The sequence below is a fragment of the Mandrillus leucophaeus genome, unplaced genomic scaffold, assembly GCF_000951045.1.
Source record: "Mandrillus leucophaeus isolate KB7577 unplaced genomic scaffold, Mleu.le_1.0 Scaffold119, whole genome shotgun sequence".
In the NCBI taxonomy this organism is placed as follows: domain Eukaryota; kingdom Metazoa; phylum Chordata; class Mammalia; order Primates; family Cercopithecidae; genus Mandrillus; species Mandrillus leucophaeus.
In genome coordinates this window covers 3,360,341-3,380,113 of record NW_012100209.1, presented here as the reverse complement: position 1 = coordinate 3,380,113, position 19,773 = coordinate 3,360,341, and the positions used below count along the sequence as shown (strand labels likewise).

At 37.9% G+C, this 19,773-nt stretch overlaps 1 protein-coding gene across 1 annotated transcript in view; it reads right to left on the bottom strand.

Moving 5' to 3' along the window:
• Positions 1 to 19,773, bottom strand: part of C7 (complement component 7) — an 86,087-nt gene that overhangs the window by 27,876 nt on the left and 38,438 nt on the right. Inside the window, exons 8-14 of the mRNA XM_011966362.1 lie at positions 17,592 to 17,835; positions 15,474 to 15,584; positions 10,334 to 10,500; positions 7,520 to 7,748; positions 6,165 to 6,336; positions 3,469 to 3,556; positions 781 to 913 (exon numbers count right to left, since the gene is read on the bottom strand). Of these exons, the coding sequence (XP_011821752.1) occupies positions 781 to 913; positions 3,469 to 3,556; positions 6,165 to 6,336; positions 7,520 to 7,748; positions 10,334 to 10,500; positions 15,474 to 15,584; positions 17,592 to 17,835 (1,144 nt within the window). The remainder of the gene's footprint in view (positions 1 to 780; positions 914 to 3,468; positions 3,557 to 6,164; positions 6,337 to 7,519; positions 7,749 to 10,333; positions 10,501 to 15,473; positions 15,585 to 17,591; positions 17,836 to 19,773) is intronic.

Here is a 19,773-nt window from a genome sequence, read left to right as displayed (position 1 = left end):
ACACACACACACACACACACATATATATATATCTCACTATACACTGACCACTATGGCTGATGCTATCAAGTGTAAGGACATAAAGCAATCTTGACGTATCAGATTATGCTAGAGATGTAAATCAGTACAACCACTTGGAAGGCTGGAAGCCTCCACTAAATCTAAATGTATATATACCCAATGTATGAATACCCAATTACTCAGAAATTTCACAATAGGTATATTCCCAAAGGGAGAAATATATATATGTGTGTGTGTATACACTAGGGCTTTCCTCATATAGCACAGAGCAACTGATTTAGGAAAAATGTATCCCTACAGCTTGGCCTATTTATTTGCTGACAAACTTATATTGCAAGTGAGATGGAAGCCAGAGTAGTCTTAGGGTGGTGCAGCATGCAGAAGCTATTATTCAGATGCCTTTCTCCGAATAGAATAGGATGCAAAGCATTTAAGAAAGTTGATTGTAGTACATCCTGAGTAACTGAACTCTAAAGAATATCCTTACAGTCTTCATCTAAAGAGAGTTCCCTGGCCTATTCTGATTTGCACCAGCAAGTTTTATATTGCAATAAAATTGACCTCACTGAATGGAAACATTACCAACTAGAGAAGGCGGAGGGTTTATTCAAGTGGCTTCTAAAACTTGAACAGGATCATATCAGACTTACAGGAGAGGAAGGCCAACACATGGGCCATATGGTGAGTGTTATTTAGCTTGATTCATTCTCTTCCACGTAATTTTCTCATCTTAAATTATATACAACTGACACCACTCACTCTGACAATGCATTTCCCCAACAAGCCACCGTAAATCTTCTCCACATCTGGCCACTGGGTTTCCAATAAGAGAGTATCCTTCATTGCAAGTGTACACTACATTTTTCCCCACAGGAAACGTTGTACCTTCATCCTAAACAAAAGTAAAAGACAGAAAAAGAAAGAGTTTGTCTATTTTGCATTAACAAAAGTTTTCTTTACGTACATTTGGTCTATAAATCATAATCATCAGGCAAGCTGCATTTAAATAACTGATTCAGAAAAGTGTCTATAAAAACATTTTCCTCTATATAGTCAATAACACTAGCACCATCATTAATTGAAATAAAACTACTAATACCACTGTCTATAATGTATTGATTGCTCCCATAATACCAAGGACTATACTAAGCATTCTACTAAAATAACATTCTATTAAAATTATTTGGACACTGTCCAATTAATTTCTTTTACTTTTAGGAAAAATCAGTTCTTTATCAGATTTGGAGAACATCTTTGTCAGTCAGTTCTTCATATTAAGGTATTACCAGGCTGGGCATGGTGGCTCATGCCTGTAATTCTAGCACTCCAGGAGGCCCAGGCAGGTGGATCACCTGAGGTCAGGAGTTTGAGACCAGCCCAGCCAACATGGAAAAACCCTTTCTCTAACAAAAATACAAAAATTAGCAGGGCATGGTGGTGCATGCCTGTAGTCCCAGCTACTCAGGAGGCTGAGACATGAGAATCACTTGAACCCGGGGGACAGAGGTTGCAGTGAGGCGAGATAGTGCCACTGCATGCCAACCTGGGTGACAAAGCAAGACTCTGTCACTCTCTGGGAAAAAAAAAAAAAAAAGGTATTGTGAGCTGTTCATTGACAATACTGCCTACAAAATGCCAGCATGAACACCCAGAAATTTTCCAGTCCTATCAGTATGTTCATGAAAGTTTAAGTTTCTCACTGATAACTTTTAGGGGAAGCATAGTGTTGATCTTCTCCCATCTTAACCTCCTACTCTGCACCATATGTATGGAATGCTGCTGGGGCTGGGTCAGATTCAAGAACATTTCACTAGCCTATAATGCCAGGAAGTGAGCTTTCATGTTGAAGCAAGGAGGAATTTGAAGTCTGAGCCTGGGGGTGGAATGAAGGGTAATCACACTCACTCGGGGTCTCTCTTTCCTTACCCTTCTCATTTTCATCCACCCAAGGGGATGGTGAAAAAACTCAAGCCTGGGAGAGGGCTTAGAGCTCAGACCTTGACCAGCTCTGCTTTAGGGATTAAACAAGATTTCCTGGTATCTCCTTCCCATTGTCAGTATGCACTTCCTGGCCCAGTCTGGCTCAATCATGGAAGTTAGTAGGAAACAGAATGGGCCAGGTTGATGCTGAGGTTTGAGGGAAATGGGGAGGAGCACATCTTCTCTTTTGACTCATGATCCTATTCCTTCCTCTACCTTGCAAAAACAAAACAAAACAAAAACTTTTATATAAGGAAGTCTGATTCAACAGTGCACAAACATGGCTGTAGATCATAATCACTTGTAGAAATTAAAAAATAGACTCTCAGGCTGTACTCCCAACCTATCAAATCAGAAAATGTGGAGGACAAGGGAGAAACAGTCATCTCTAGTTTTAAGTTCCCTGAGAAATTCAGATGCAGCCAGTCCATAGAGCAATATTTGGGACTCTTGGCTCCTAAAAGGACACCACATGCACTGCAGTTGGGGACAGCAGCCTCATGGCTTGCTAACGTGCATTAGTTTGCTTCGCCTATTCTCTGAGCATATGTTCCATTCAGGAGCTCCATGAATTATGGTGACTGTGGTAGGACAGAATGCGTGGTAGAGATGCTAGGTTCATTTTCTCTCTCTCTCTCTCTCTCTCTCTCTCTCCACAAACACATACACCACGAACACACAACTTTCATCTCCCAATAGAGCCTACATTTGGGGAAACCTCAGTAAATTTTCAGTGAATGCATGGTAAAGGGCCTGAGATTTGAAAAGCAAAAGCACTCGTGAGCAAAGCAGTGCTGGTAACAGAGAGAGTCCTCAAGAACAATATCCTGTGTGAGCCATGAAGAGGCACCACTGGGGCTTCAGGCCAAAGCCTCATCATAAAGACTGAGAGTAGCATTAACTAAAATGTCCCAAAAGCCAAGAACAACAAAAGTCCCTAGAATGACAAATGGCAGATGACTACTCTTCTTTCCTGAACAGGAAACTTCAATTGCTCAAAGTAGAATGATGCATATCTCACTAGACACTAGCTAACTGTCTTATTGACTCCTGGAATAAACCTAATACTTCATCCCAGGGCCTACAGTTATGAGCGGGGGAAAAGCCTTCTCTCAGTGGCAAAAATAAGAGAAGTTCTGTAAGTTAAAGAGTAAGCTTGCAGATTCGCAGTTTGGTGTTTCCAGTGGCAATGTTTAGCAGCCCTCTGGCATGATTACATTTTTGATTCACTGAGTGGCAGTATTGATTTCCCACACCACAGAAGATACACTGCCTTCTGCAGAGTTCAGATCACCTTGAGCCAAAGAAAAAAAGTCACACACTAAAACCCTCACCACTAAAACTAATATGCACATATAAAATATTTTTTGCACGGCTTCACCATGAAAGAAGAGAATAGGTTATGGGCTCAGTAGAGAGATAGAAGTTGGAGCATTATAAAGGAAAAAAATATCTTTCATAACCAACTTGAACAAATCCATCTTTCAAGGCAGGAGGTGATGGACAAAATTTTGTTGGAACCAAAGACAAAGGAAAGCAATGTGGTTCAAGCAACCTGGAAGGAAAAAAATGGAATTAATATGATTGATTTGCACAGTATGATAATTATTTTGCATTCCATTGGATTTCTCCTTTGTATCTGAAGGAACTCTATTCATTTAAGTACATTGGTGTAATATTTTTGTCATTCTTAGAACCAAATATCTGCTTACATCCTGTGGTAGAAAACTCAAACATAAACTCAAGCTAACAAAAGACAGTGATTTCAATAGCTGCTGGGTCAGTAGTATGAAAAACAAACAGAAAGAATGAAAAGAAAAAGAAAGTCTCTTGGCCAACATAGTACTTTCTGCTTCCTAGAGGTCACCTGCTTCAAAACCTACTTTTCCTCTTGCTGTTTGGGTCTGAAATTCATTTAATACAGAATTAATTCTGTATTGAAAATAAGGTATTGGGCGATGAGCGACAATTCCCGTCTGTAATCCCAGCACCGTGGGAGGTCAGGACAGGCAGACAGCCTGAGGTCAGGAGTTCCGAGACCAGCCTGGCCAACAAGGTAAAACCCCATCTCTACTAAAACTACAAAAATTAGCCAGGTACAGTGATGCACATCTGTAATCCCAGCTACTTAGGAGGCTGAGGCAGGGGAATCTCCAGAGCTTGGGAGGCGGAGATTGCAGTGAGCTGAGATCCCACCACCGTACTCCAGCCTGGGTGACAGAGCGAGACTCCATCTCAAAAAAAAAAGAAAAAGAAAAAAAAAAAAGAAAAAAAAAAAAGGAAGGTAATTAATTAGAGTTAGTGACCCCAAAAGAGAGGTAACACAAAATTATAACTACCTTTTACTAAGCATTTACTGTATGTCAGGCACCATGGCAGTTGCTCTGCACATGTGTATTATCTCAATTCATATAGCAACACTATGAGATACATGGAAAAAACAATGGCACAGAAAGTTTGAATAACTTGTCCAAGATTATGAACTAATAAATACCAAAATTGGATTTACATCTAGTCAATTAGGCTCCTACAATTGTGCAGCTTCTACCTCTCACAAGGCAATAAAGAAATAGGAAGTCTTAGTGTCTACATTTCTTTCTGAACGTGTATAACTGAAAGCACATTATTTGGTGAAGGCAAGTTTTAGTAAGGCTTGGAGTAAATCTTAAACGTAAAAGTAAGATGGGAGAAGAGAAGTCCTAATATTATCCCACAAATGCCAATCCTGACACTTTACCATCACTATGACCATCTCTTGTGGGAGCCTGTAATAAAGATACTGATAACGATGACATCTGTCATTAAACAATGGTTTTCTTTTTTTTTTTAACATTTTTAATAGTTTATTTTTATACTGTCCTTATCAGCTTCTGCATGGAAAACAGCAATAAAAAAAACTGCAAGATCAAAAAATAACTAATAGATCAAATTATACTTCAAGAAATTATATAAACTTCTTTAAAAGGTAAATGTATGATGCCTCTAAGGTCAAAATAACATTAATATTATCTCCACTCCAGAGACACAAAATCTGAGAGAAAGTAGTACAAATAGACTGGGAGTGTGGCCTCCTTCTCAGCTGAGTTCCTTATAATCTTGCCACACTTTGAGGAAACTGTGGCAAGTTTAATTTTCCTATTCGTACTGAGAAGGAAGATACTTCCCCTCCCCTGAGCACCAAGAGTGAAAAATCTCTTCAATGCCTTTCTTAGGATGTGCCTCTCCCCCTAGCTTTATGTTGAAAAGCAGGAAAAATGCATCCTCTCAGAGATCTCCTCCCAGACCCTCATCCTCCCAGAAACATGAGCACAGCAGCCAGCATCCTCTTCCCACCATAATTCACGTGCTTGTCAGCTTCCTCAGTCAAGATATACTGATGAATGCTGGATTACAAGGCACTGAAGATTTAGGAATAAGGCTTCCCACCTCCCTATGCTTCTACCAGATACCCAAACACCTCATCTCTTTCTTCAATTCACATGACCTTCGAATTATCTTACTAGAACATATTGCCAACTCCAGTCTGCAAAAATTACTAAGGAGAATGTAGGGTGTGGCATAAAGAATTCTGACCCAGGGCTATGATTCATCAACTGAGCATTTCTGAGATGGCTTTTGCAGGGTCCTGACAAATGGGAAGTTAGTGCCAGGCTACTGGGTTCACCCACCAAGATATTCTCCATCTCAAGCAACTGGCTCTATGCTTAATCCAAAAAATAAATGAGTAAGAATGGTATATCTGAAAAGTAATACAAACTTTGGGTGCTAATCTCCTTTAATTCTGACAATAACAATAAACAGATAATCTTAGTATCAGTTTATCTGCTATTCTCATGCTAATTTTAGAGATGTGGCCAGTAACTTGCCCAACGTCACACAGCAAGTAGGTGGCCAAAACAAACGATTGAATGATCGTATCCACTCAGCTGGACTACTTCCCAATTACCCAGCCTTTTGTAACACTTCTTTCAGGAAAACCTGAAGCACACAGAGCAAGCTCCTTCAACTCACCCTAGTGCTGAGGGACAAAGCAGTCCCTGGTAAAAAATAGATATTTAACTTTTTTATCTCTCTATCTCTTGACAGCAGCAATCATGTGTTCCACGCTAACTGAAGAGGGCACTGTGTTCTATGCAACTGCCAGGGGGTCGGGTCTCCATTACCTCAAGTGCTCCAGCTCCTCGTCTTCGCATTGTGTGCTTTCTGTTGTTTCTCCAATGCAGGTTCTCCCACCCCCACTGGGAGGCGGGTTATTGCATTCTCGGCTCCTTGTTTTCTTCCCTTGAACACAGGGGCTCCAAGAGGACCAGCAACTCCAACCTCCATCAACCCCTCCTACAAGATGAGAAAGAGGTTGATCAATAAGTTCTTAAAGAGGACTTGGGAACTTAGTGCTATGCTTCCTGCTAACAAGTTAACTGGAGGAAGAGATCATTCTGGATATTGATTACCTTCACCTTCATTGAGGTTTTCTACAATGTTCAGAATGGCTCTACACACAGACTAGGAATGTCTATATTAAGGTTGCCTTAGTGAACCTCTTGCAATAATATCCTTTATTTGTTGATTATTTTACAACTGTTTCAAAGCACTTTTATGTACATTGTATCATTTATTTACTTCTCACAACAGTGAATGGAGATGGGCTGGAAATTTGTTACCATTCTATTTAATTAGATAGCAGAAGGAGGTGCTTCCATTTTAACAGATAAGGGGAAATCCAAGCCACAAAGGAATGAATCACAGTTGTACAATTTTAATTTACCAGAACAGGCCACTTGGAGAGACATTTGGGGATAAAGATGCCTTTGTAATGCTTGTCTATAAGCCTCTTTAGTCTAGTCTTATATTTATTCATTTATCATTCATTTAGGGACTTCTATGAATGAAGCCTTTTGTCAAGCTCTGGGAATAAAGAAAGGAATCAAACAACCCTGACCTTAAGTAATGAGCGTTCTAGAAGAGACAGACATGTAAATAACCATAGAAACAAAAGTATATAGATTGTAGTCATACTTTGACTACTCATAAAGTCAATTTCACATAGCCCTGTACCAAGTGCTTGAAGCACCATGTACACTGTAGAGCACAAAGTAGATGTTCAACAAATATTTGTGAGTGATTGATAGTACATCATACAGATAAGAAATAGAAATGTTTCAAAGAGCATGCCATCAGAAAGGTTAGGCAATACAAATATACAAGTTCACAGACCTTTGTTACAGCAAAATTTTATTGAGATAATTACAGAGGATGAAGGTGTTTTAATCGTAACTCTTCTAATAGAGAATGGGAAGTGGAGGGCACAGTGGGGCGGTTAGTTCAGATGGATAAATAGAGATAACAGCAAAGAGCCTTAATCACAGTAGCTATAATCTGAAAGTAGGAAAGTGAAGGAGGATTCTAAATTCATTTGAGACTTCATCTCTTCAAAGATGAAGCATCTCAAGGAGTAGAGAAACAGGGTAATTCCCTTTCAGTGTGTACAGGGTGACTAGAGAAAATTCACCCCACTGACCTGCTTGATTCCCTACGAGGACTCCTTGCTCACAAGCCGCCCCAAATGTGTATGGTTTGCAATGGCACAGACAATGGGTCCCCGCAACAGTGGCCAAACCACCATTTTGACAAGGCCGGCAATGACAGGGGTCAAATTCATCCAGATACTCTTCAAGAGCCCGTTTCAGGTATAGTTTTTTCACAGAGGCACAAGGTACTTCCTTTACCAGCTCATATAAAGGTGTCAGCTATAGAAATAAAGACATCATAGTCAGTAATCAGGGATTTAGGCAAGAATATTTTGCTTTTCATGTTTAGGCACGACTCTCATTAAAACAAAATCAAAAGCCACTGGTAAGTTTGTTACAATTGTTTTTTATTCAAATACAAAAGAAAACAGTGCACTCTCTTTGCAACAAAATCAAGACAAACTTAAGGAAAATTAGGGTCAGATGGGGGAAGAATTTTTTATGTATCTTTTGTGCATGCATAAGATTAAAAAAAAAAACGAAAACAAAAACAAAAAAAACCAGGCCAGACGCTATGACTCACACCTGTAATCCCTGCACTTTGGGAGGCTGAGGCAGGGGGGATCACCTGAGGTCGGGAGTTCGAGACCAGCCTGACCAACATGGAGAAACCCTATCTCTACTAAAAATACAAAATTAGCCAGGTGTGGTGGCTCATGCCTGTAATCCCAGCTACTCAGGAGGCTGAGGCAGGAGAATCACTTGAACCTGGAAGGCAGAGTTTGCGGTGAGCCAGGATTGTGCCATTGCACTCCAGCCTGAGCAACAGGAGTGAAACTCCGTCTCAAATAAAATAAAATAATATAAAAAAGGTCATTCATTTTCTAGTTAATGGAAGATTATTTTGAAGATAATAATACATTACCACCCCTACTGAAGACAGAAGAAAAGGAAATGTACTTAAATTACAGCAAAGAAGCAAGTGAAATTAAATTTAGAATTAAATTTCCTGACTGAGAGATTTAACATATCTCTTAGTGGAAATCATGGATTCTTTCCTCAAGGAGAAATTTAAAACAGGTAAACATTATTACTCTGCGTTGGCTATTTCAGAAGAAAAGCAACTGTGAAATCACAGATGTACTAACTCAACTTTAACCGTCTGCTCTCCCAGGAACAAAAACGTCTTTGCTTTGTAGCATTTACCAGTTTCTGCAGTGTAGCTACTCTCACCATAGTCAATTTCAGGCTACCACCATGATGCCTGGACTGGGAAGAGATAGGCACCATTGGTTCCTAAGAGCCCAAGCTCTTCCGAACACAATGGCTTTGCATAGTCATATACCTGTACCTGCATAGCGCCTTTTCTTTCTCTGTTCCTTTTTTGCCCTGCTAAAAAGTTAGCATAAATATGAAAATTTATAGTCCTATGTGGAAAAGTACGTAGACACTGTTAAAGAACATGTGTCTTTCTCTAATCAATAATTTAATCTAATCAAGAGTTTCTAAAGATTTGTATGGGATGCTGACAATGAATATAGGCCATTTCGAATATTAACAGATGGTCCTTTAAGATAAGACTTTCTAGGAAAAATTCATCCTCCCTCCCTCACCCGTATTTGGAAGCCAATGGGTACTGTATGGGGGTTAGGAGAGTACTTGAGGACCTATTGCAATTTTTGAGTTTATAAAATGTATAAAATGTATAAAATGTATAAAATGTATCTCTGAAAATCAGGCTTTCCCTGGGACATTGACTTTCGATTTCATAGAATCGGCTCTGCTATAATGTTTGTTTTGATAAGGTGAATTTTTTCCATTGAGATTGATATACTGTGAAAATTCTGAGCATAGCACAGATTTGGGGTTTTCTTATGTACAACTATATCCACATGCAACACAGGGTGAACACAAAATGCTTCACACAGCTGAAACAAGCCACATAGGAATACACAAAACTCATGCGTACTCATGTGCGTGGACACACACAGACACTCACTCACACACCCCTCAACATCTGTGTCAGTTCATTTCCTGCATTATAAACTATACCTGTTCACATCTGCTGTTACAAACGTCTGTCGGGTTTCTGACTGCTGTTCTTCTACCACTTCACGGTAACTCACAAGCCGTAACCCTTCCAGCACCCAGAAAGCTTCAGGTCTTTTTCTAAGTAATGCACCACACTTATTGTAGTATAGATACATTTTTAATAATTTAACATGTATAAAACCAGGCAACTATTTTTATTGGCACCTATCTTTTTCATATGAGTGTCACAGATGATAAATTTCAGTGCTGTGTCTCTAACCTGATTTTTTTTCTATAAGCCCTTTATTGTGCAATTTTGCATAGCTCAATGATTTTTGGAAACACGTATGTTGCAATATAAAAGAACTGATGATAACAATAAAACATCTTAAAATTCTGCCAGCCAACTTGTTACTAACCTAATTTGTATGACTTCAGGAGCCCACAAGCCATGGCCACACAAAGAAAGGTGATAGGAACATAACAGAAGGCAAACTTACATGCCTTCCCCTTGCAAGAATCTATAACTCCTCTGAATTCGGGACCAAGGAAAACATAATCAAACTTAGATCAAAAGTTAAAAATGCAAATTTTGTCATTAATTTCTCTTGGAAGTTTCAAGACATTTAACATTTGCTACTAAAATTGAATAACACACCTTCTGTTTCTTATTATTTACGTGTTCATTCATTTTACTCTACAAAATATAATTGGGATACAGAAAATGCTAATTACAGCCATGTCTGTTTAACCATCTTGATTTAACCACCTTCATTTTCCTCATGCAAATAAACATGACTGCTTCCTATTGCTTTAAACAAAGCATGATATACCTTTTGTTTTATGACTTGAGGAAGATTGGTCACAGATTCTGCCCAGGCAGAATATCGCCTTTTGTTTCCAGCAGGATTGTCCAGCTCTAGGTAACTAAGGCCAGATATGAAGCCTGCACCTCCCCCTCTGATGAACGGGTCTCCTCGCAACACATTGTTTTGGGTTCCTATACAGAACAAAGCAAATGAAAAGTGAAAAGTCTATCAAGTATTAAAAAAAAAAAAAATCTATCAAACTGTATGACATCCTGGAAAAAGCCAAACTATGGAAACAGTCAAAAGACAAATTGTGGCCAGGAAGAAGGGAGGGATGAATAGGCAGAGCACAAAGGATATTTAGGGCAGTGACACTGTTCTGTATAATACTACAATGGAGGGCACATGTCATTATACATTTGTCAAAAGTCATTAAATGCTCAACACCAAGAATGAACCCTAATGTAAATTATGGACTTTGGATGACAATGTGTCAATGTAGGTTCATCCACTGTAACAAATGTTCCACTCTGATGGGAGATGTTGACAGTGGGGAAGGCTTTGCCTGTGTGGGAGCAGAGGACATACAGGAACTCTCTGTACTTTGCACTCAATTGTGCTGTGAACCTAAAACTGCTCTAAAAACTAAGGTATATTTATTTTATTTTTGGTGGTTTTCTTTTATATATATATATATATTTTTTTTTTTTTTTTTTGAGACAGAGTCTCACTCTGTAGCCCAGGCTGGAGTGCAGTGGCATGCTCATTGCAACCTCTGCCCCCCGGGTTCAAGCAATTCTCCTGCCTCAGCCTCCTGAGTAGCTAGGACTATAGGTGTAAGCCACCACACCTGGCTAATTTTTGTATTTTTAGTAGAGATGGGGTTTCACCAGGTTGGCCAGGCTGGTCTCAAACTCCTGGCCTCAAGTCATCTGACTGCCTCAGCCTCCCAAAGTGTTAGGATTACAGGCGTGAGCCACTGCGCCCAGCCAAAACTAAGGTATATTTTTTTAAAAAGAAAAACAGCTCTTGCCTGAGAGTAGATGATATTAGGGAATTATTGTTCGTACTCTTTATATTTTTAGTGTGAGCATCACATTATGCAAGAGAATGTTCTTCTTAGATGATACATGCATATATTTAGTGATGAAGTGTTATGATATCTGAAACTTACTTCCCAATAGTTCAGCAAATATTATAAACACTTTAAATACATAATGTATATTTCAAATAATCAGTCAATATTATAAATAATATATGTACATGTATGTAGTAAAATTACAAAATGCTAATTGTATATAGGAAATGGGTATATGGGTATTTATTACAACATTCTTGTCTATATGTTTTAAAATTTTCATAATAAAATATCAGAAGGAAAACAGTTTATTGCATCTGGTATACTAACAATGAGTAAAATAAGCTGTTAATTAACAGGAATCTATTACTTAACACATGAAAAGTGTTCTGAAAAGTGTGAAATGCTAATGAAAGCTTTTTTCCCATTTATGTGCCTCATAAATTTAGAAATACTTTATCTCCATTTGTAATGGTCATGACAAGAAATTTCCAATCTGGTAGATCAGATTTTGAGTGGTTTTCATTTCCTTGTAATTGTCCAGATTTTGCAATTTCATAAAATGATCATATTGTACTCATAGTCAGAAATCATTAAAGCCTGACAGTGTTTTTTTTTTTGCTTTGCTTTTTTATTTTTTATTTATACATAATAATGGTACATATTTATGGGGCGCATGTGATATTTTGATACATGCATAGAATGTGTAATGATCAAATCAGTATATTTAGGATATCCATCACCTTATCATTTGTTTGTGTTGAGAGCATTTCAAATCTTGTCTTCTAGCTATTTTAAAATACACAGTAAATTATCGTTAACTATAGCCACCTGACTGTGCTGTCAAACACTAGAATTTATTTCCTTTTTTTTTTTTTTTTTTTTTTGAGACACAGTCTTGCTCTGTCGCCAGGCTGGAGTGCAGTGGCACTATCTCAGATCACTGCAACCTCCGCCTCTCAGGTTCAAGCAATCCTCCTGCCTCAGCCTCCCGAGTAGCTGGGACTATAGGCATGCGCTACCACACCCAGCTAATTTTTTGTATTTATAGTAGAGACGGGGTTTCACCTTGTTGGCCAGGATGGTCTCGATCTCTTGACCTCATGATCCACCCGCCTCAGCCTGCCAAAGTGCTGGGATTGCAGGTGGCACCTGGCCAAATTTATTCCTTGTACCTAACTACAGGTTTATACCCATTAAGCAACCTCTCTTCATTGACCCCTCCTCCTCCCCAACTTCTGATAATTATCGTTCTACTCTATCTCCATAAGATCAATTTTTTTAGCTTTCACGTATGAGAACATGCAATATTTGACTTTCTGTGCCTGTAAATCTTCATAGTTTTAACAAATTACCTGATGCTTCCTCATCTTCATTCTTAGCTGTGTTTTAAATATATACATAGTTACCCTTTTTAATGCAGTGAATCACAAAGTCCCATCCCTGTATTACTGAATCACAATCATCTGAGGGAACTGCGGATTTCTTAGCCCACACCAAGACCTACAGGAGAATATCTGAGAGAATGAACAACCTTGGGAATCAGCATTTTAAGAGAATCCCCCAGGTAATCGTCATGCACACTAAAGTTTGAGAATCACTGCCTTAGCCAGCACACCTATTTAAGAATTACAGATTCTACCATTATGTTGCTTTTTTTAAGGTTTTAGCCTCCCTTTCCATACCCCAGTGAGATCTCTGTTCCAGCTAACTCTTTTCCCCTAGAAAAGGCAGCCCAGTGCAACAGTCAAGACCCCAGACTGTTAAGCCAGATTTTATGCATTTGCATTTCATATCTACTTCTTATGAACTATAATCTTGGACAACATTTCTGGGCCTCAGTGTCCCTGTCTGTAAAATGTGAATATGAATAATACTTAACACATAGGTAGGAGGAGTACACTGGTTAATTTTTGTAAATCACTTAAAATTGTGCTGGCACATAGTAGGTGCCCTGTGTTTGTTAAATGTGAAATAAAATAAAATTGGTAAGTGGCTTCCAACTGCCAGCCCAGCTGAGGACTGATGTCAACATCTTCTCAAAGCTCTCACTTCCATTTCCATGTTCAGATCCTTCTTTTTCCACTTCACTCAAAACCTTTTCCTCCTCTGACATGTCAACTCCATAAAGACAAGCACTTTCTCTGGCATATTCACGGCTCTATCTTGAGTGTCTAAAACAATTCCTGACACATACCACAGACTCCATAAATAGTTGATGAATGAAGTAAGTGAATGAGTACATAAACCTGGTTTTACTACTCATCTTCCTCCTTCTTGCACTCATCCACCAATATCCCAAGGATCTCTGCTTCTTCACCAAGAACTATGACACATGGATCAGTGTCCACCTTTGCCATTACCCCAAGAGGATTTAAGCTCTGATACTGCTCAATCTATGGCCTCACACAATGAAATGCAGTCTCACCTCCATCCCTACTATACTACGGAATCTCTTCCTTTAAAAGTAACTTTCTTTTCAACCTTTATTCTAGATTCATGGGGTACATGTTCAGGTTTGTTACCTGGGGGGATTATGTGATACTGAGCTTTGGAGTACGATTGATCCCAACACCCAGGTAGTGAACTTAAGTACCCAACAGTTAGTTTTTCAACCCTTGATTCCTCTCTCCCTCTCTTGTCTAGCAGTCCCCAGTGACAATTGTTGCCATGTTTATGTCCATAAGCATCCAATGTTTAACTCCCACTTAAAAGTAAGAACATGCAGTATTCGGTTTCCTGTTTCTGCTTCTGCACAGCAAAAGAAACTATCAATGTGTAACAGACAACCTACAAAATTGGAAAAAATATTTGCAAACTATGCTTCTGATAAAAGTCTAATATTCAGAATCTATAAGGAACTTAAACAACTTAACAAGTAAAAAATAAATAACCCCATTAAAAATGGACAAAAGACATGAACAGACACTTCTCAAAAGCAGCAACTAAGTGTTAATCACCAAATCCAGTGAACATTTTTCGGTCCTTATCTTCACTCAGTTGACCTCACTCCTCCTTTACTTTCCATCTCTTGTTTTTCCATCCTGCCAAATGTTTCTTTCTCCACTGTTCTTTATTCTCTACAACATTACTTAGGTAATCTTTTATCTCATCACTCCATGTATTAAATCTTTTAATGGAACCCGATAGCCATCAGAATGAAATCCAAACTCCTTAACATGGTACCTTCACAGTATAGATCAGTTTACCCTTTCAGTCCCTCTTCAATCACCCAAAGACTAGCATACCACCTTTCCTCCGTCTCCACTGCCAACCAGCATACACCAAAAACCTGACCTCCACGGAGTAGCCATGTCAGCAAGTGAAACTGAACCGTCTCTTGATAATGTCACTTGTCTAGGCTTGTTTGCCAATCATCATAAGGGAGAAAAGGGCTGCACACTGATAACATATTTATAATACAGAGGAGATAACCTGGTGAACTTCTTAACCTGTGTGATGTCTCACTACCATGACATATGAAAGAGAAAGCAGAGGCAAAAATTGCCAAATAGATTTTTTTAAAACACAAAGTAGAACACCTGATAAAGCCTCAAAAGCCGAATTAACAATAGAAGACCGGAGTAGAGGTTAAGCTTGTAATTATTCATAATAGTGAAGACATGGAATCAATCTAAATGCCCATCAATGATAGACTGGATGTAGAAAATGTGGTGCATATACATCATAGAATACTATGGAGCCATAAAAAAAGAATAAGATCATGTCCTTTGCAGGGACATGGATGGAGCTGGAAGCCATTATTCTTAGTGAACTAAAGCAAGAAAAGAAAACTAAACATTGCATGTTTTCACATATATGCAGGAGCTAAATGATGAGAATACATGGAAATAGACAGGTGAACAACACACACTGGGGCCTTTTGGAGAGTGCAGAGTGGGAGGAGGGAGAAGATCAGGAAAAAAAAGTGAGTACTAGGCTTAATACTTGAGTAACAAAATAATCTGTACAACAAAACCCCATGACACAAGTTTACCAACATAACTTCACATGTACCCCTGAACTTAAAAGTTTAAAAAAAAAAGAAGTTAAGCTTGCAATGCAAATTGGTCTTTTTTCATTTACCTGAAGAAGCTTTTAAAGCCTTTTCCAGTTCCTTGCATGCATGACTTGAAAACTTAATGACAAAGCTCCAACCTGAGGATTTACATTTCTTTTCTTCTACTGAACCAAAATCTAGGGGAAAAAACGTAAAAGAGACATGTTTAATTTCTGCATTCCTTGAAGATCTTCAGATATGAGAGTAGGGATAAGAGGTTGTTCCCTTCTACTATGGCCATCTAATCAAGAGTCGCATGATATGAACATTTTCAAGCGCTCTAGAAGAGTCAGATCAGAAAAAATGGTATTCGACTTTTGTTATTTTCCTTCTATAAGCTTCAGAGGGGAGGCAGGAGGGATTTCTACATAAAAAGGTGCAGGGAGTAGAAATTGAAGACCCCAAAGAGTGACATCTTTCACCCATTTACAGTCAGCTTCTTAGGCATAAAATAAATCGATAAAAGTAGCAGCATGAAAGCTTCTTCCAGCAAATCTACTTAAAGCTCCCAAAGTTGGCTTCTGTTTCCACAGGAATTAACTCCTAAAACTCAAGTTCAGTCTCTCCATCTTTAACATCTGTGACTTCCAACAACTCCTTTCCATTACTTATAACCTCAGAATGTGATCATTTCTACTCATTATCAAGTAGAGTTTTGCCAAGCATTTTTTAAAACCAGGATAGAAAATAATAAAATGTGCAAATGTATTTTCTCATTTTACTAACTATATTACAATAACCTTAATGTTTCTTAAAGAACAACTATTTGGGGCATCATTGTATCCCAGAAGTTATGGTTATATTTAAATAAAAATTTTAGGAAAAACATAAACTGCTCAAGAGTAAAATTTTTACTGAAAAATAAAATTTTAGCAGCTTGGAATGTTTTTTTTTTCCAATCCCCTCCATTTCTTTTAAGTGCAATAAAAAGAAGTAAAACTGAATTTAGATTGAGCTACTTGCTGGATTGATTCTCCAAGAAATAGTGTCCTTCCTCTTTGCTACAAAAACCTGTACTTGTGCACTTATTTCCAACCTATAAGATTTGAAAAGATCAAATTCTAGTGAAATTTTATGTGGTAGAGACCTACAAAAAAACAGCTCAATGGAAATGAAAAAATATTATAGTTTACCCATTTAAAAAGCTATTAAGACTTCTTCTGAATCTTATGTAAGAGATCTTATTCTTCTCCAAGGTTGTAACAGAATCTTTTCTGAAGAGAAAGACCTTGAAGAGGGGATTTGGAATAGAGACGGAAATGTGAGCATCAGCTAAAAGACAAAGTTAGGGAAAAAAAGGTTTGACTTGGAGGAGTAGATGTTAAGCCACCACCATCCCTTCCCACATCTAGACAGAGAGTGAGGAACCTTCTCTCAATATGAAATCAACAAAGCATTAATTCAGGGGCATGTCCTGATTCTAACCAAAATCAGGCAATTTTAGCAATGACATAGCATAAGGAATAAGCTAAACTGACTTTGAGGCCAGTTAGACCCAGCCTTAAATACCCTCCTTGCAATCTTCGTGACCTTGGATAAATCTCATAATAGCATTGAGTCTCTATTTCTCAATCTGTGGGACAGAGATTATAATGCCCATCTCATTGGGTAGTAGTAAGGATTATTACTAACATATGTAACTCACTTGTCATGAGGAAGGTAACCCATCAATTTAAGCTATTGTTACAAGTATTAAGTAGTAAACAAGCTTATGATACTCAAAGCAGATTTTTTTTAAAAGAATGTGAGTGGTAAGAAACAAAGGTAAATGAAATACTTATTTAAACATTTTGATTTCTGAAACATTACTAAATTCCTCATTTAATTTTTCTTGACAAATACTGTTTAGTCTGAGAAAGTGGAAAGTTTAAAAAGCATTCTAAAAACCCAGCCAGTACCCTCTAGAAATAGCCAATAATGATAATAATTTAGCTCCAAGGTACTATACAAAAGAGTATACAGGCTTTTCTTAAACCATATAAGATTTTAAATAGAGAAGAATACTTTCTTGCAATTTTGGATTCCTTTGCAATTTAAATCTTTATTTGTCAAATTTTAAAGCTCAAAAGTTACATTAACTACATGTCATTTCCTCATTAAAATCCCAGAAATGCTTTTAGACAACAAATTTTTTAATACTATACCATTTTGTTTTAATTTTTCTGAGTCCACATAAAATAGAACTCTGTATTCTCCTCCTAATGACCCAGATTGCAGAAAATGTGTCCCATACTGGTCGATTAATCTTCGGTAGGCACTGTAGTCATACAGAGAGGGGAGGTGGGAAAGCTCCTTCCAGAATGGCTCAGCAAGTTGTAAAAATTCTGGATTGTTATTAATGAACTGAGCCACTTCAACCGTGTTCTCAACAACCAACAATTGATAACTCTGTGGAACGAAGAAAGAGTACAAGGAGTTTTAGGTGGAAGATAAAAAGGCAATGGAAATAGTTCTCTGTTCTATATCTTCATCAACTTTCACCTCCAATCAACCCAGACTACATGAATTTTTTATTTTTGATGCATGATGAGCACTCCTATGGACCCACTTACTGGATGCAATCAGGAATACTTGGAGTCTCAAATACTAATAATATCTGAGTAATGGCCAGGCAAGGTGGCTCACTCCTATAATCTCAGCACTTTGTTGGGCTGAGGCAGGCAGAGCACTTGAGACCAGCCTGGTCAACGTGATGAAACCCTGTCTCTACTAATAATACAAAAACTGTCATGCCATGGTGGTGTATGCTTGTAATCCCAGCTACTCAAGTGGCTAAGGTAGAAAAATCGCTTGAACCCAGGAGGCAGTGATTGCAGTGAGCCATGATCACACCACTGCACTCCAGCCTGGGTAACAGAGTGAGACTCCATATCAAAAAGAAAAAAGAAAAAAGAAAGAAAAATCGGAGTAACACCATGTTAAGCCACCACCATCCCCTCCTACATCTGGACAGATAGTGAGGACCCTTCTCTCAATATGAAATCAACAAAGCATTAATTCAGGGTTCAGAATTAATTCAGGAGAATTCAGCTTTGTCCTGCCTCAGCCACTCGAGTAACTGGAATTACAAGTGTGCGTCACTATGCCCAAATAATTTTTGTATTTTTAGTAGAGGTAGGGTTTCATCATGTTGGCCAGGCTGGTCTTGAACTCCTGACCTCAAGTGATCTGCTTGCCTCAGCCTCCCAAAGTCTGATATTACAGGTGAAGAAATTATATGGTAATTTCCTATATAACCTCCAAAATCCCAAGACCAAGTTGCTATGCCATCTTCAACTAGAAAAGGAGAATGAATCCATCAACTGATAAATATAAGTATATAAAATAATGTGTCCCTATGGTCCACATTTTGACAATGACTTGTAGGTATCATTTATCTCCCATGCTAGCGTATTTGCAGGTTAAGCTACTTTATAATGAGGTCTTTTAAACACTTCCTAAGCATCTTTTCATTACATCCAAGACAGATCACAGATCTACTTTTGCCAAATCCCCACTGTGTGAACAATGTAATGTGGAGACAGTAAATGTTTTTACAACTCATAGTTCCATAGTCAGCTTCTTAGTCATAAAACGAATAAAACCAATATACCTTATATTTTCCTAAGTGATTTATTATTCAAGTTACTAACTTTGAGAATGAGATGAAATGTTCAGATTGTGAATAATGATCAGCCTAAAAAGTTATTCAGCCGTAACTGTATATCAATTAGTACAGTCCATCTCTACTATTCAGGTTTCTCAAGAGGAAAGTTTTGGTATTTCAAAACAATGAAGTATTTAAAAATAAGTCTTTTAACTTTCTTAGATAAAAATGTTGGTATCTCAAAAGTAATAAACTATTTTTAAAGTCTTTTATCTTTAGTAAAGTGTTTTTAAACTCTTTTATCTTCATGCACCTTCTAAAAAGACTCTAGCATTTGCATTTAAGAAGCATATATAAGCATTAATTATATTTTTAAAATTGTATATGACACTTAAAATAGTATTACCAGTAATCACAAATTTAAGAAATTTAAGATCATTTAAAATAGAAGATTTCAAGGTAATAAGGGCTTTGTAAACGTCTTCAAATAAAAACAAATACTTTTAATGAGAAGTTTAAAACTATAAATAAATATACATATATATATGTGTGTATTTTTTTTGTGACAGGGTCTCACTCTGTTGCCCAGGCTGAAGTGCAGTGACGTGATATTGGCTCACTGCATCCTCTCCCTCCAAGGCTCAAGTGATCCTTCCACCTCAGCCTCCTGAGTAGCTGGGACTACAGTCATGCACCACCATGCTCAGCTAATTTTTGTATTTTTATAGAGACAGGGTCTT